The 18470-nt window shown below is 35.1% G+C and overlaps 2 protein-coding genes across 4 annotated transcripts in view; one reads left to right on the plus strand and one right to left on the minus strand.

The window, feature by feature from the left end:
* The window catches only part of LOC145692741 (putative oxidoreductase TM_0325), a 108458-nt gene extending 93582 nt beyond the window's left edge, over positions 1–14876 (plus strand). For 2 of the 3 annotated variants that reach the window (XM_081768175.1, XM_081768176.1), the window contains exons 5-7: positions 2013–2192; positions 8068–8238; positions 14334–14876. In XM_081768175.1, the coding sequence (XP_081624301.1) occupies positions 2013–2192; positions 8068–8238; positions 14334–14492 (510 nt within the window). In that variant the 3' untranslated portion in view covers positions 14493–14876. The remainder of the gene's footprint in view (positions 1–2012; positions 2193–8067; positions 8239–14333) is intronic. The other variant, XM_081768174.1, reaches the window with a different exon arrangement.
* A 3129-nt stretch (positions 14877–18005) lies between these two features.
* LOC145691892 (uncharacterized) overlaps positions 18006–18470 on the minus strand; it is a 38757-nt gene continuing 38292 nt past the window's right edge. The window contains exon 10 of the mRNA XM_081767198.1: positions 18006–18287. Within this exon, the coding sequence (XP_081623324.1) occupies positions 18141–18287 (147 nt within the window). The 3' untranslated portion in view covers positions 18006–18140. The remainder of the gene's footprint in view (positions 18288–18470) is intronic.

Genomic DNA, 18470 nt, shown 5'->3' on the forward strand with positions numbered 1-18470 from the left:
GCTGTTTTAATAACGCAAATTTATCCAACTTTAACAAGAATTTGAGTAAGCTATTGAAATTTAAAATGTTTAATCTTTTTATTCAGCGTTTTAAACTTTATGTAAAGGACTTTAGAAAACTTATAATAAACTTTTAATATCAGAATTTGGTGTCCGAAGTAATTCCAAGCAAACCTAAATCAGTAACATCTCCTAATCTGAATATAATTGTGTGGTAGAGAAACATATCTTAATGTAGTGGATAAATATCTTGACGAGATATTGAAATTAAGAGTCAATAGAGGAAAGGAAAGTCATAGGAATATGAGTAAGGAATAGGAGTGCGAATATATATGCGACGTACCTCCGGTAGCGATTCCTGGACCTTAGTTCTAAGATTATGGGACAACAGAGACTGCGACATGGCTGATAACCATGGTAGGCTGGTGGCTGAATTGGTAGGCTGGATAACCATGGCTGAATTGGTAGGCTGGTGGAAGATCCCGAACCATAGTAGTTCTAAGTGAACTCCCACCTTATATTAAGTTGTAGCCTCTCAAATAGTGAATTTCTTACACTATTTTCCCCGAAGTCCTATATTTTAACTTGGGGTGCCGGCTCTTTCACAACGTCGGGCGCCCTGACAACGCAATCAAATATTAAATGGTGGAGGCGCCGACGTTTAACGACGCTCAGACGTCTATGACATATTATCAGTGTTCGAAGTTGAAAAAAAGCAGAGACGGTATGTTTTATTATGATTTTGACTCAACATACCGGTTATTTAGATATTGTCTTGAATCACTGAAAAATCAGAGACGGTATGTCCTCATTACAGAAAAACCAGAGACGGTATGGCATACCACCGCATACTGTCTCACTTCGACCACTGCATATTATAATATTAGGTTAGGTTAGTTTAGTTTAGGTTAGGTTTAGTTAGCATATGTTAGGTGTAAGTACTTGCATCGACCCATTTCTGCTGTAAATTTTGTAATTTTTTACGTACTTCTGGACCCTTTCTCAGTATTCGAAGTGAAAAAAAAAAAAAAGCAGAGGCGGTATATTTTATTACGATTTTGACTCGACATACAGGCTATCTACATGTTGAAATACAGTGAGGTATGATGCCTAAAAGATTGCATTTCTATTCACATAATGATTGAAAACCATAGGAGAGCTTCTCTGTAATTACAAGAGGGAGGGGAACATGCCGAGACTTTGATCCTCTGCCAACAACTTCCTGAAAAAAAAATATATATATATATATATATATCCCCTTATGTTGTATTATAGAGAATTATACGCGAAAATGCTCAAAAAACGAGTTTTTATACTAACAATTTCCTGCGGGAAAACTCTCGGAACCCTCACTCGACTGAGGAGTATTCCAAAACCCCGGGAAGATCTGCCTCCACAGGACAAATCCGCCCATCCTCGAAACACGACATTTATATGCATTAAGATAAGAAGACACACGCATACATAAGAAAGAAACAATTCAATATGGCACATCAAAACATAAACCAGGTAAACTTCTTTGAAGACACCTCATTTTAAAAACAAAAGGTAGGAAAAAACAGATAAAAATTTCGATGTTGTCAACTTAGAAATTACTTCTACATAAGAAATAAAATCTTTTTACGTGCAAAGCTATTCGTCAATTACAGTGTATAAAAATGGATTTATTAAAGGTATTTAGCATCTACTTTCCAGTGACGGTATGTCTTGATCACTGAAAAACCAGAGGCGGCATGGCATACCACCACATACTGTCTCACTTCGACTACTGTCCCTTCTGCTAGACATACCTCCAGTAGACTTCCACCAAAAGTATTAGCCACTAGATTTTCTCACTAGCCATTCACTAAAAATTTCCCCATAAACAAACTTTCAAAACCACTGATTTGCTGGGAAAACTAGTGAATTAACAACATTGTTTGCTTGTAGCTTATGTTTCACAGGCCTAAATGAATTTAAGCTGTATTAATCTGGCATTCGTGCATTTAACATTAATATTTGTTTCTATACAGGTGAACTCTGCAGGATGTTTAGTTGGCGGTGGAATAGAGCAGTTAAGCATTGAGGATTATGATAAACAAATGAACATCAATGCAAGATCTCTTTTCATCATCACTAAGTTGGCTATACCTCATTTGATTAAATCGAAAGGAAATATTGTTAATGTTTCAAGTGTTACAGGATTGAGGGCTGTAAGTATAACTATTATTACTATTATTTCGAGATACATGTGTAATTTTTGTACTCATCTTACATAAATACATGGCTGTATTGAGCTTAGACACTCACCTGAACAATATTCAAGTTTTGAGTTAACAGCTTAATTAAAAAAGGAAGACATGGAAGTAATTAATTTCAAGTCATCAGCTCAAGTGAATCACTGTATTAAATTATAAATTGGTTTTATACCTAGCGGGATATATGATCTTTAGCTTGTTATTGTTCATAATTTGTTTTAATGTTTCATAGGTTTGCATATGTCCTATTAGTATTTTCATAAAATGTATCACGAAAAACATTATATAAATTAGTGGCCCTGACCGCCATTTGTAAATAATGTTTGTGCAGCGATGTAACTGGGGAGGCAAACGGGGCTTGTGATCGGGGCGCGGGATTGGGGGGCGCAAAACTGGGAAAATATTTATTTTCACTATAAGCAAGAAAAGAAATTTTAGCAAACTAAAGATCATAAAGAAATTACCTTAGAAAATTTACAGGACAACAACGACTCACCAACCTTAGTAGCATATACGTAGAGAATAAGTTAGCTTCAAAGCTATCTTTTGAGAACATTGTAAAAGCCTTTACAGGCAAAACATCCTGGAAAGCTAAATTTTAGTTCCAGCTTTTTGTGTTTCATTTAACTTCATCGATTGAAGAGATTTGTAAAATGTCCGAGTATAATACTCGAGACAACAGATTGACTGTTTGTCATAAATAATATTTTATTCTAAAGCAACAGACGGTTGGTTCATTCTACACATATGATCCCGATATAATTCCAAATACATTGTGATTTACAGTTATTATGATAAGATTATAAGAATATATCAAGCAGGCTACTCTCAGATTATTTGGCAATCAAATACTAGTTAGTTTGATGTTTTGTCTTATACTATAAAATTAAATTATGCAATTTTGAAATCAAGCTTTACCGCTTGAAGAAAAAATGAAATCGGAGATTTAGTGTGATGCTAATATCAGGTGTAGTCGGGGAACGTTTTGGTTTGGTTGGTCATGGAGGGGAAGGGGCGCTAAGGCGAGTTCTTGCCCCGGGCGACAACAAGCCTAGTTACGTCATTGTGTTTGTGTGTTTTTTTTTCAACTTTTATCAACGTATAAATATTCATACGTTAGAAGTTGATTATTGTTTTCTCAAGTTATAACTGTTTTCAATAAATAATGTTAAAAGGTTGATAAGATCTTCATAGTCCTTGTTCGTAGTATTTTCAAATTTGTTAGTTTTCTAGAAGTTTCATCTCTTTCCTTGATAATAAAATTTGTTGTATTTTAATTGACTATCGTTCTTTTAAATAATTGTATTAATATTAATTGTTATATGAATTATGTTATGATTAAAGGAGAAAAATTATCACAAGTCAGGTAAAAAAAAAATTATTAACCACACACACATTTCACATACACTGTCTTTCACATCACATTGTAATCAGGAACTCCCGAACAATATCCTCTCTTCATGGTCTCTATTTCGTAGTGCTTCTTGAAGTGTAGACTAAATCTTTGTTACTTACGGCCATTATAGTAGCCACTTTTTAAAAACCTAAGTCTGAGTGATTTGATTAGTAAAATGGAGTTGATTACGGTATATTCTATTTGGGAACTTTGATATTAGTTTTGTTGATGATAGACTGATTAACATTTTAATTTTTCCCCTCTTAGATGGTAGGTATATTTTATTGTTTTGTATGAAGGCAATAATCGCGTTGTACTAAGTTCGAGTGTTTCCTGCCAGTATTATTCGTTCAAGATTCAAAACCCAAATGCTGGGTACTTTTAAGAGAAGTTTTTGACTTTGATTTGTGAAAAGTTCACACTTGGATATAAGCATCGTAATGATTTATCATACCAACAGTGATAGGATTATTTCTGTCTTTTTCTTTTTATATTTGTTATAATTTGACTAGAGTTAATATTGCATTTAAAGTTAAAGTGTAAAATAGTATTATTTTAGGTCTTATCCAAAACCAAATTTCATTTCAAAGCTTATTTCGAATATATGAATAATATTATAGTATAATTTAATAGCGGATTATCTATTATTTATTTGCTATTTGTAAATTTCTCGTTTTTGAATTTCGTTGCTGTCCCATCTTCGCATCAGGCATAGATGTACTACAAACAACTGTCTCCAGGAAAGATTTTCTAAATATTCTATGCTTTCTCCAAATATTCCAAAGAAAAGTGCAAACAACAATAAAATTGTACTGCAGTTTGTCCGGATACATACCAGAGTTTAGTAATTCCAATTATACAGCTCAGATCGTGTTACATGTATAAAATAAACTGCGTCTAGAACATTTATGCGGCACACCAAAATTTATATATTTTGCAATTAAATACTTCAATTGCTTAATTATTTCTGTATATTGTAAAACTTGGCTTGCGAGAGGTACAGGGATCGGTACCCGGCGCCTCCACCCATATAGGTATAGGTAGAGCGTTAATAAAACTAGTGTCCAGAATCGACTCCCACTGCCGGCTTTTATTGTAAAAGTTTCACTATAAAAGCATTTTTACAAAATACTGTACAAATAATCTCTCTAGTATACTAAGTTATTACAGATAGTCTTTCACCGTAAGATCGCAGAGAGGATCTCTACAGAGCCCCGTAGCAGGCTAAGCAGAGGGGAGATAGGGACCCATTGCTCCGTAGCAAGCAGAGGAGGGTTAAGTGGCCAACAGAGCCCCGTAGCAGACTTAGCGGCTGTGGTTAGGATTCCCAGAGTCCCGTAGCAGGCTAAGCCAGGAGATAGGATAGACGTAGTCCCGTAGCAGACTAGAGGCCTGGGGTTAGGTTACTCCTAGTGTTCCGTGGCAAACAGTAGGAGAGTCACCAGAAAACTGGTACAGAATTGCCGTCGTCCAGCCAATTTATAGGGTTCCTTGGGTGGCGGTGGCGCTGCCGCTCCGTGGTCGTCTTCTGCTCCGTGGGAGGGGCCAGAAGCCTGTCGTCTGCAGTGATTGTAAATCCATCAGGTGTGGAATCCTCTTGCCAAACCACGTGGTGGTGTTTGTAAACACTGGCGTGTAGAATTGTTTATTTACTACATTACGTGGGACATTACGATATAATACCGCTGTGTGCATACTGCGTATAAAGGGAATAATTATACGTATAGGGTGTAATAGTTATTTGCCGTTAAAATGATGAAAGAAGCAATTCTTAACACACAATATTGTGATGTACCACGTGCTTCTGTTTATAAACGTTACACATGTTCCTGTTTGTAAACAACAACTACATGTATTTTACGATAGAGTACTACACCTCATGTTGGGTTACTACAAGAAGCAGACAACGAACCACCAAAACCACCTACAAGTCACATGATGACACGGGAGCAACTGTACCACCGCCGCCCTGACCGCCTATACCTATGTATAACGAAAACGACAGTCACAGAAGTTAGAGAAACCTAACCCTGCTTAACTCATTATAGAAGAACTCGTAAGTAGAGGAGCGGCCGTTTTCAGAGCCATGACCAGACCGCGCGAGAAGACGCCAACAAGACGACCAGTAAAGAGGGAAGAAGATGCAATCCAGCCAGATACGGAGACCTTTTCGAATGTTGCGACAGTAACCATTCAAAATGTTTTCTTTAATGAGCACGGCCTAATAAAAGCCATCGAAAGGAAGATCTGCAGAGACGAATTCCATGTAGAACATCTACAAGCAGACGACTACAGGGTACACTTCAAAACATTTATTCTTGAAAATCTTTCAAGAAGTATATCCTGCCTCAGACAGTGTCTGATGAAGCCCATATGTTGAGATAGTTGGCGCAACTGTCACTGTAAAATTAACGTTGCTTTGTTAAGTGATGTGTTTCTCTAGTTCAAATTATCTGGATAGCAACGCTAAAATGAACCAGTTAGTTAAAGAAGGATCTGTGAATATTTTACAGTTTAAAAACGAAAATGAATTAAGCAAAAGTGGCAAAAGATTTGCGATAGTCAAGGATGAGTTCAAGGGTATTGAGCGAAATGCAGAAAGAAAGGAAATTAAATTTACTAAAGAATATAGAAGAAAGAGGAAAAAGTAATATCAGAAATTTGTATTAAATTAGGAAAGAATATCTGCCCTGAAAGACGATTTTGTCGCCATCGGGGTAATTTTTTCTCTGGCTTAGAAATAGAGAGGACTATGGCATCCATGACAATTGATTCAGGTTATAGCACTAAATTCTTCAATGTATTATCCTTTATTCAGTTCTCAAAGCAGAAATTACTCTAAGTGCAAATGTGTTTCTTGGAGCCCTTACGGCAGGGATTAATGATTCACTGCCCTTCCTAAAGTACCTTTGTTTTATCTTGGCACACTTCCCGCCAGTGTACTTGGTTGGCCTTTAAAGTATTTTCTGCTAGCACTCACGTGAACGTTTTAATCCAATAGCCGTCTTATTGGCTTTGTCGTGTAGGTGACGTTAGTTATCAACCAGCCTATCAAATGAGGTCATTGCTATTTAGCGGGTATTTGAAGTGCTTAGTTGCCACACACGAACAAAATATGTTACAGTGATTTGTGAGTGGTGTGGCGTTTAACTGTATTTCCTAGCGTATTGTAACTCTCACCTTAACCGTGGCGTGTCAACAATGCATTGTAGACAGATCCATTCTTTAGGCAGGAAGCGTGCCAGTTAAAAACAAACATACGCTAGTTACGGCACGGATCCTGTACATATGAAAAACAAGCTTAGGAACATACGGTACTTAACGTGATTCCATGTACGTTTGAAATTATCCAGTTTTGATCCAGACATATGGAATTTGACGCCTGAAAAACAGCATCACCCTTCACATTAGAGAAGTGTTGAAAACCTAACATAAATCATTGTATTTTTTCTGATATCTCCATTTACAACACTATGGCACTATCATTTAATGTAAAATTGTAAATTATCATTTGACTTTTATGGTTTGTAAAATAAATTCTAAAAAAAAAAAAAAAAAAAAAAATCATGTTTGATTTCGGGGGAATCGGGGAGAATTAGCAGTTGCTACAGGGGTTCGCGATATCAGAAGGATTGGGAAACGCTGTACTAGAGTATTGTAAGGAGAGCATATAATCTTACAGTATTTATTGAAGCATACTACGTAAAATATTCTTATATGTATGTCATAATATGTCATATACATCAAACATTACAGTATACGTAAATTAATCTTTGCCATAAGTCGCTGCAGTACATCGAAGTCTCAAAATTGCTGGGGAGGGGAATAGCAAAGAAGTTATTATTTAGGCCTATTGCGTACGAAAAGACAATAATACCTATAACAATTTTAAATTACTACAGACTGCCAATAGAGAACTTATGAAGTACGCTAGTTTATCACTATTTTTATACATACTAGATAACTTGGTAGAAACTAAAGTATTATTAGTATATTAGAAGTAATTACTAGTAAGTACCGCGACACAATTTTTAATTTTAATTAATTGAAATGGAATGAAGATTAAAGTTTGTTTTGAAAGATGAACTATTAAGTTCAGGTGTTCTCTCTCAACCCTGTGAAAGTAATAGTGTAAGTGGTTTCAAGGCAGATAGTTGTTTCAGAGTGAATACTTTTTTCGAAATAATTTTTAAAATGTCAAGATTTTCGAGATATTTGAGACGAGACGAGATTTTGCACGAGCTGTCTCGACTCAAAAATTAGAGTCGAAACTGATATTTGTCTCACCTCGTCTCGTTTTCGAGATGATTCGAGACGAGATTCAAGACGTCTCGATTCTTACGCATCTCAACTAAGGATTGTGTGTACCGTTAGAACTTTTTCAATTTTCTTACAGTTTTAGTTGATGAATTGTCTGTATTTGTTTATAAACAGTTCCCTGGAGTTTTAGCATACAACATGAGCAAAGCAGCTGTAGACCAGCTAACTAGGACAGTGGCTCTGGAATTGGCAGACAGAGGGGTCAGGGTGAACGCAGTGAATCCAGGAGTCATCATTACTGAAGTCCATAAACGTTCCGGAATGTCCGATGAACAATATCAAAAGGTTAGTACGTTTTTCAATTGATGTTAAGTCTGAATATTCAACTACTTAGTTTTTCTTTTACAATAAATGAACTACTCTATTTACTGGTTTATAAGTTAAGACGCAGTTTTTCCTTTGAGAATAACTCCAAAAAATGGAAAGCGTCTTATCCATCACTAGAGAGATCTTTATTACTTTAATTATAAGAAGTTTTCCAGAGTGTTCTGTGATGTTAGATGTCTTCTTTCCTTTCTTAAAATGTATAATACAGCAGCATTCTAATTACGTACACTTTAGTGACTCAGTAAATCGTCGCTGCGCCTCGAAGAACCGCTATGTGTTAAACCACAACTTTTCAGGAGAAACAAAAAAAACATTCCGAACCAGTGACGACGCCAGCTATAAATTCCTAGGGGGGCAAAGAAGGGGCAGATACATTTTCGGGGGGGCGGCTATTTTCCACACCAAAAATGACATTTATTATGTTTGACTTACTTTACATTGTGTATTTCGTTGTTGATTTTATATTAGGCCTATATGATAAACTTACTTCAAGTAAAATTTGTAACTAACAAATAAGTAACATCTGCACATGCAACGTAATATTTTTCAATGCAACTTTTGAAACCTAAATTGAATTACTTTCGCGTTTGCTACAAGTAACAAATTCGTCTAGTACTATATGCTACGTATCTATCTCTCTATCTCTCTATCTATCTATCTATCTATCTATCTATATATATATATATATATATATATATATATATATATATATATATATATATAAAATTTACGAGGGCTGCTGAAAATCTCGTAATCCAACCCAGAAGGAGTGTAGGTACTAGGTAGAAAGATGAAACTGTATTTTCAAAAACATATTTTCAACAAATTTACATATTAATAATCAAAACAAATTTTCATATTAATAATGAAATTCTTATTGCTTTCTCAGGCCTCTGAAGTGATTATGTGTGCCCAAACAGCGAATTTTACGAACATCCAGATCACAACTATTATAACATTTTTGTTCCACCAAGGATAGTCACCAAAGTAAATTAATGAGAAAATCAGTGAAATACTACGGGACTTTCCTCCATTATATACAATGGTGAAGAAGTGATGGCTTAGTTCAAACGTGGCGGTTTCTCAACAAATTATGCTTTACATCCAGTAACCGTTCTCGAAATCATGGATGCAATTTGTGACATTATTCTTGATAATTGCAGCATTTCAGCCAGTGGTAGATATAACCTGGGGCCGGGGTTCCTAGGCCACCCCAGTTTTTGTCTGACAAAAAGAATTTACTATACACTTTTTAAAGTGTATAGTAAACTCACGATATAGTTATTATAGTCTGAGGTCTGGCTGCAACCCCCTTCCCCAGTTTTTACCGTCTCAGTAAAACTTGTGTCAGAGATTGTGGGCATTTCTTTGGAACGCGTCGGTAGTATAGTTCAGAATGGCTTGGGTATGCGCAAGTTCTTGACACAATGGGTTCCCAAAAAATCTGTCAGGAGAATAAAAGAGTGACGGATTTAAGAGAAGTCTTCTTCCAGTTTGAATGTAATGCTGATCATTTCGCTCACGAATAGTAACCATGTACGAAATATGGTTGTATCACTATGATCCTGAAACGAAAGAACAGTCAGTGGGGGTAGTAACATACATTTCTCCCTCGCCCCAAGAACTTCAAGACACAGAAGTAGGTTGACAAACTGTTTGCAACATTATTCTGGGATACGTATGGAGTCGTACTCATAGACTACCTCCGCAATGGTCAGATATTTAATTCAGAATCTCTACATTACTCACAAAACTGAAAGAAAAATTCAAAGTTCAACACCGCGGAGAAATGAAAAGAAAGGAATTGTATTCCTCTAAGAGAATACACCTGTCCATCGAACCTCTGCGAACAAAATTACCATTGCATAAATCTAGGATTTCAATGTCTAGATCATCATCTTTTAGCTCCGTCTAACTATGGCCTGTATTTATTTCCCAAACTTATATCTGATTGAACTTTAGATCTGATAAGGGTATTGTTACGAACAGTGGTGCGAGGAAGTCTCCAGATTTTTTTAACTTCTGCAATACTGGAGCACTGTACCAGGGGCGGATCCAGGGGGGGGGGGCGAACTTTCTTACTTTATATATATAAATAAAATCTGTCCCAGAGTTTGGAGCCCTTAAAAGTTGCATTATGACAACCCACCTCCCCCCCCAGAAGTCGGTCCTGGATCCGCCCCTGCACTGTACAAGGTAGTATATTGACTCTCGGGGGAAGTGTAGAAGTAAAACTTCACCATTCCACGTGCACTCCTGGGTTGGGCTACGAATTTTTCAGCAGCTCCACGTACATTTCTAGTCACTATGGTAGACGTCATGTCAGTACTTTGAAACAAAATAAGTAAGGGAGCACTAGTACATACCAATTACTAATTAAAGATCAGCACTCTGACAATACGTTTTATTGGGAGCTAAATGAATAATCGATTTAATTCCATATAGGCTATTTATTATTATTATCATTTGGGGGAAGGGAAAACACAACTTTTTTTCCTTAAAAAAATTAAGCTCTGGTAGTCGCAAATTAAGCTGTTATAAGCCCATCCTCCGAATTTTGAAAGCCGAGAATAATGTTTCAGGAAATAGAAGTATAGAACCTTTAAATAAAACAAAATATGAAACTGAAAACTTCAAAACTGGATAAATACAAACACGTTATGTAATTGGTTTTACCTTTCTTTTGTTTCTAATCGAAGTTGATCCAATGAGAAGAAAACAAGTCGACCAAATCTACTATTGTTCACTAGGTACAATAATTAAACTTCATAAGAAATAACTGTAACTAAAATTTACCGGAAAAGGCGCTAAATTAGAAAACAGAAATATGCGTGCATACCCAGACGCTCAAAGAAGAAAGCTTGAGGACTAATCAGCCACATAGTAAATGTATAGATAGTACGATCTGACAATGAGATTTGTTATGATACTGATATAAAATACTATATGTAGAATATTTTATGATTGTAGGAGTCTGGGGGGGCAGTCTGGATGGCAGTCAGGGGGGCAGGAGTAACCACCAGGGGGGCGCTCGCCCCCCTTGCCCCCCCTCTGGCGTCGTCACTGTTCCGAACTCTTAAAATTTTGCCAAATACACGGAAACACTTTAAAAATGGAATAAAATTGGTTCTGCATATGTTATGTACTCCACATTGTTGTAGCTTGCTATTACTATTTTTGTGTTTACGTAGCACCTTTTGCGCCTTTAGAAGCACATAGAGAATTTGTATGCATTAATCAATGCATACATGATGAGAACCAGAAGCCTATAATTTCAATCTATACTTTTTCATTGTTGTGGCGAAGCAATTGAATATTAACTTCTGACATTATAAGGGACGCTGCCTGACAGTTTTCTGGTTTATTTGCATGACATAACTCATTTTCGACAAAAATGTCACATAACGGTTCTCCGAGGCGCAGCGACGAAATGTTGTTTGGAAGAGATCAGTTGCTTGAAATTGAATGAGAAGGTTCTGCAAGGGACATTTTACGAAGGAAAACGGTTCAAATAAACTGAAACAACAGACACGAGGCAAAGTAGATTTATTTTTAATTCAAGTTAAATGTCAGTTTATTGAAGACAGACAAATTATAATTTGCTCATAATACTCACTTTTGGTGGATTTCAGTTTTGAAAAATAAAGCAAACTATATTTCCTTCATGCTAGAAAAGCAAAACATGTAGTGTAATAAAGTCATAGGACAAATCAATCCGTACAAAATTGTTTTATATTTTAGGGAGTTTCAAGTAACAGTTCACATGGGAGTTCAATCAGGTGATATTAAAAGATGTGTTATTCTTTCTTGTGAGGTACAAGTTTGTTGCTTTAATCTTTTATTCGATTGCTAATTTAGCATATGTGAAAGACATTTGCTTATATCAAAAAAAAAAGGACCTACAGGCAATGATGACTTCGTAAACAACTTGCAAGTTAACTTACTGACCAGTTCCTTGCTAAAGTCAATGAAAGGCAAACTTGCAGGCCCGTAACCAGGGGGGGTCTACGGCGACCGCCCCCCCTAAATTTTTGCTGACCCCCTAAAATTTTCAATGTAGGCTTGTAAATGAGCTATAATATGATGATGAACCATAATATGGTTGGATCAGGCCTCCCCTAACTTCAGCCGGGCCCCCCCCCTACATTTATGGGCTGGCTACCGGCCTGCAAACTGAACTACATTGTAAAAAAATTCATAGGTAAATTTACAAAAATTGGTGACAATCTGTTTGCCAAATCTCTATGTAAATCAATTAACAGCTATAAAGAAAAATTACTAAGATGAAATGGTGTAAAATTACATTTTTATCAATAAAAATATCATATTTTCTTATAAATTTACTGTAAATTTGTAAAAACCACAGCAAATTTTGTAATTTAATGTAAGGGAATGTATACCAACTTACAAAATGAAGGTCAAATGATTTTACATTGATATTTGGTAATTTAAACTATATAAATTTTTTGCAGTGTAGTTCAGTGTCTTTCGCGTTCGTAAAATAGTTGCGTGCACATCGACCATTTCTGTTCATGAAGAAATTCTTTTTCCAACCCACCCAATAGCTTCAAGTACTTGTGAATGTTATCATTGGCAAACTGAACGAACTAAATGAATGAAAGAAATTAGTCTTTGGAACGAACTAGTTCAGAGTGAACGGCTCACTGAAACGAACTAGAATGTCCATCACTAGTTTGGATATAATCGCCGTATTTATCGTTCCAATGTGTATGCTTTTGTCTAGACGCACACGTGTTCTCAAACGCACATGTGATTCTACATTTAGTTTAACATTGGTGACTTCACACATATTCCTTGCTAAATATCACTTTATATCTTCTAATCATCTTTATAATATGCAGTGAAAATATTTTCTTTTTCCTTAAAATTGAATACGAAAAATAAGGTGATTCTTTTAAGCTGGCAAGTAAGTTACGTATGTCTTAAGTTTTAATTGTTCCCGATTCATTCACTCTGCAAGCATCCCAGGAACATGTTAAACTGTTACTACTGAATAAAGTAATAAGTAACATTTTTACACCAGTAATATTCGCTGAATCAAATAAATAAATAAAATAAATGAAAATAACTACAATAATACAGAGTGTATTAAAAGACCGGGACCATAGACCAACTCCGCTGAGTAAAGATATGAAAAAATGGAGAGAGGTCAAAGTCGTTGGAAATAAATGATTCCCAGTACAACATGGTGGAATTTTTATAATCGTACCAGCTATTTGGTTTCACACTGATAAGGCGCCCAATGTTATTATTTGTTTTTTTTTTTTTTAAAAAAAAAAGAAGCGTTATTAGTTCAGTAGTCTGTTTGTTTGGGTCCTCACAATAACAACAATACACCATTGTTGGGAAGCGGGTTTCGGGCTTCTCTCATATAAACATTTTACATTTTACTTGTCACTTTTGCGTATCCTTATGTTCCGTTCAAAGAGCCTACTGAATTAGAAACTTTTTCATTTATCTACGAGCACCTTACCAGTGAGAAGCCCCAACGCCTAGTGCAATTCAATAAATTCCACCATTTTAGATTGAAAATTACTTACTTAACAAGAACTTTCTCCTTTTTTGCTGAAGATGTTTATTGCTAATATAATAGAAAAGAATGATGTTGAAGATAGAAAAATAGAAAAGAAACTTACTGAAATTTTGTTTTAAAGAAATGGTCGTAATATTGATGTGATAGAACTAAAAAGACAGAAAAGAAATTGTAATTGGTACTCGCAGTGGCGTATTTATGATTTTGTTTCGGGGGGGGGGAAGACTTTGCCTGAAAATGTGAAAATTCTGCAAGATATTTCATATACTTTACTATAGTAAGTAAGATTTCGGGGGGATTAAGCCCGGAAGCCCCTTCCCCTAAATACGCCACTGGGTACACGTGTTGAAGAGAGTAGCATAATTCCTGTTTCAAAGAGAAAGGTTAACTAAGGATCTCAGTTGATAGAGTACCTGCCAGTGATAATTACGGTTTAGAAGAGGTAGACTACGCAACGTGAGTTTAAGCTCTGCTCATATGTTATACTTTCTTTTTTCAGTTCTTGGAGCACAGCAAAACGACTCATGCGTTAGGGAGAGTTGGCACAGTGGAAGAAGTGGCTAAAAGCATTGCGTACCTCGCTTCGGATGATGCTTCTTTTGTAACAGGAGTTACTTTACCAATTGATGGAGGCAGGAGTGTTATGTGTCCTCGATAGTGTTCCACTTCTATATTGTTCACAATAGATTTGGATTTTTCTTTAATTGATGGTAAATACCAAAATCTGACAGAAATACTATTATGATTATATTAATAAAAAATTTGTGTTACGATTTATGCAAATTGTCTGATGAAGGCAATCACAAATTGCCGAAACTGTAATATGAGATATTAACATATGATTAGAGCTTTGATTAGTTTTTTTTTTTAATTTATAGTACATATATTTTTTAAAAAAAAAACATTGCATAACATTAATGGCAAGCACGAACTTTGTTTCTTATTGTAAATTAAAATCTTCTTTTTAAATAAATGTAATACATTCTCATTAATGTAATAAATGTAAATGTAATACAATTAATGTAATACATTCTCATTAATGTAATAACAATAAATGTAATACATTTAAATAAATGTAAAACATTTTAAATAAATGTTTTTAATTATTGGTGCGTACTAGTGAATCAAATCCAGAGATTTTCAAATTCATATATATTTAATTTTTGTTATAATTTTGAAACATATATAAACAGTGAGAGAGAGAGAGAAAGAGATAGAGTGTAAGTACAACGACGCAGCTAGGCTAGTTGTCGCCCGGAGTAAACTATCATAAAATATACCACAACAAAGTTTAGGTATAAAAGCTTACAGACCAGTGAACGCACGTATATCCGTGTACAGAACACTCTAACCTTATATTTTACACATGTTTTCCATGCATGAATCACAAATAAAAAAATCTTTTCAGATTTTAAACTATAAGTGGTGTGATAAATCAATAAGGTACCTCTTATTAGTTATATTCCTGTTCTAGTGAAGATAGATAAACAGAAACTTTTGCACGAAATATATATCGAGAGACAGAGAGAAAAAAATCCTTGATTGATTTCCATTTAAAGTAATAGACTTGATTGAAAAAAAAAAAAAACTGAAAGAGAACGTATTCATAACTTAATCAAAATTGAAATATTATTGCGGAACAAGTTTTAAGGTCGGTTTAAGGGCAAATCAATTCATCTCTTATTCGGGATCAATTTCAACGCCTAACAATAAGGGTATAATTTTTAAGTTATGAATTTAAGTCATTTCTCATGAAATACCATTTCTTTGGAAGGAAAGGCAAAGCTAACGTATACTTCATTTAAAGAGAAGAATACATACAAAACTTTTCTTTAGTGTCTTTCCTTAGCCGAGCAGTTAACACGTGCGATTTCTTTGCTCGTTCTCTTGGGTTCAGTTCCCGGTGGGGTATTGTCTATGATACAAATGAGAGAAATTATTCGAATCCCACTTTAAACAGTAGGTCCCGTCTGGTATAGCCTCGATACTAAAGAGGGATGTTATATCTATCCAATAATTCAACCCAATACTTTTCTTATTGTCCTTACTGTGGTATCACACATATTTAAAACTTTTAATATAGTACAGTAGGTGTTACCACACTCCTTGGTCAGTGAATGTTCTTGCTTGATAAAGCAACTAACAAGTAATATTTTACTCTAAGACTAGAAATATACTATTATAATACGAGGCACATATAAAGTAACTTTCCCAAATGTCTTGAACAGATACAAAACACAATTGAATGGAAACATTTATTGTACCAGATGCAGGGTATATTTAGCTATCTTTGAACATATTCACCACCGGAATTCAGAAATTTGTCATACCGTGGGACCAACTTGTCTATATCTGTGTGATAGATCTCGGCCTCCGCTGACCGCTGAGTTCCTCCTGATCGGTGAGTTCCGCAGCTTCCTCCTGACCGCTGAGTTCTGTTATTGCGAAGTGACGATACTGCATGTTGCGTTCCCGAACAAGGTCCACAAGATCGTCTGTGATGACGGTTGGTCTCCCACTGCGGTGCTCATCATGCACATTTTGGCGTCCTGCTGCAAATTGTGTACACCAGGAACACATCTGCTTGCCCATGACGTTAAGCCCATAGACCTGACACAGCTGACGATGGATTTCAATCGGCGCTATACCCTGTGCATTCAAAAACTTTATCACTGCTTATACTTCACTCGTGGCGGGAACTGAAATAGAAATGGCCACCTTCAACCATTGCCACGACGCTACTGAGAGCGCTAGTGAGAAGTTCCATTGGCTCATGTGCCATGCTAGAACCTTACTCTCTCACGTGCATGCAGTCGGTTCGCGCAACATATGATTTCCTAGGTATGGGAAAGTTACTTTCTGGATGCGCCTCGTATTATTAAAAATATTGTATGAACACACTATTATGTAATAGTAATTTATTTAGCAGGCAATGTACCATGAAAGGATATGTATAGTACTAATGTATGGCACATATGTGCCATTTCTGTAGCTTTTATTTATTTATTTATTTATTTCCTCTCTGTATTGTATTTAAGAAGAAGAAATCACAATGCCTCTTAACCTTGAAGGAGAGAAGAATGTAGCCAAATTGATCTGTTCCCAATGTTTCATTTTAGAAATCTGTTCATTTTCACAGAGGTACTTAGAGACGAAGACAATGGAGAAGAATAAATTAATAGTTTACCAATCACACTTTGAATTATAATATGTTTTTATCCGTAAATAATAAGTTCTATCATTGGTAAATTGGCAAATATACAGAAACGTTCTTATGTAATATTCATCTGCATAAACTCATATAAAATACACTATTACCGAAACTACCGAAAATAATGTTTATAATTCACAGAAATTCACAATAAATGACGATTTCCATTCATACTTGATGGTAATGCCAAATGTTTCGTGAAACTGTTTGGAATTCGCTGAAAACGTTGCCAATCTGAATTTTATGAAAAGTTTAGTGTTCATTGTAGGATGATAACTATCAAAGAATTTCGTAGATTATTAACTATGCGTACCAGTATTTCAAATTCACGAGGGGAGAGATCGTACCCACAAACGAACAGTTTATTAAGAGTTATAGGGGGTGAGTATGTGAACTGGAATTGTTAACACCAACAAATATACTGAACCAAAGAACGTCTTCAGGTAGTAATGTTTCGAAGGCAACTTGGGTAGTACACACATATACCACTGCTGTTCTTCAAGCAATTGAGCCTTATACGTCTGTAACCTACTTTGATATTACATAACGTAATCGTGATATTGTAAACGACGATAAAAGCCAGGTATTATTTATTTCCGTACATCCATGTCTTTGAAGGAAAATCGTGACATTTTAAACATTTCAGTTGGATTTACCAGTCATATTATTTTTACAATAACATATAATGAAGTAACATGAATCAACATAAAATCGTAATGAGATATGCGCAAATACAGTAACCTTCAAATATTATAATACAAATAATTATTTGTTTTATATTCACTAAAATTAGAACTTAACATTTTAGAAGAGGTATTAACATGTCATGTATGCTCATCTCTTGAGCGACCATCAATATATAGTCCTGACTAGATTATACGTCATTTAGTGAATGCGAAGTAATATAATACCTATATAGGTATTTGTATTTATTGTAATTCAGGATTTACCTTCTTTATTTTTTCCTGTTAATTTTTTTCGAACGTAAACTTGTTAAAGTATGAACTAGAACAAAAAAAATTGTAGCTAATCGTTAGAACTTGAAAATTCCTTTATTAATTAATACTTAAAGAAAAAGGACTGAAGTGTTCAACCCTATTCCATATATTCCTGAGTACTCTGTGTAAGTTTCAGTCTTCTATTTTTTATGGCATCACATGTTTGTGTTCCTTTTGTAGAAGTAGCTGCTGAGAGTGAAATTGTACTGATGGCATTCTTCTTCATTTTCTTTCTGAAAGATCCCTAGAAAATTCAAAATACTAGGTCAGACTTTTAAATATATATCTATATCTATATCTATATCTATATCTATATCTATATCTATATCGATATCTATATCTGTATCTATCTATCTATCCATGAACAAATTATGTAATATGTACAGATTTGTATCATAATTACGTGTAAATTGAATGGTGGATCATC

Source organism: Thermobia domestica, chromosome 8, assembly GCF_964235325.1.
Source record: "Thermobia domestica chromosome 8, izTheDome1.hap1.1, whole genome shotgun sequence".
NCBI lineage: Eukaryota > Metazoa > Arthropoda > Insecta > Zygentoma > Lepismatidae > Thermobia > Thermobia domestica.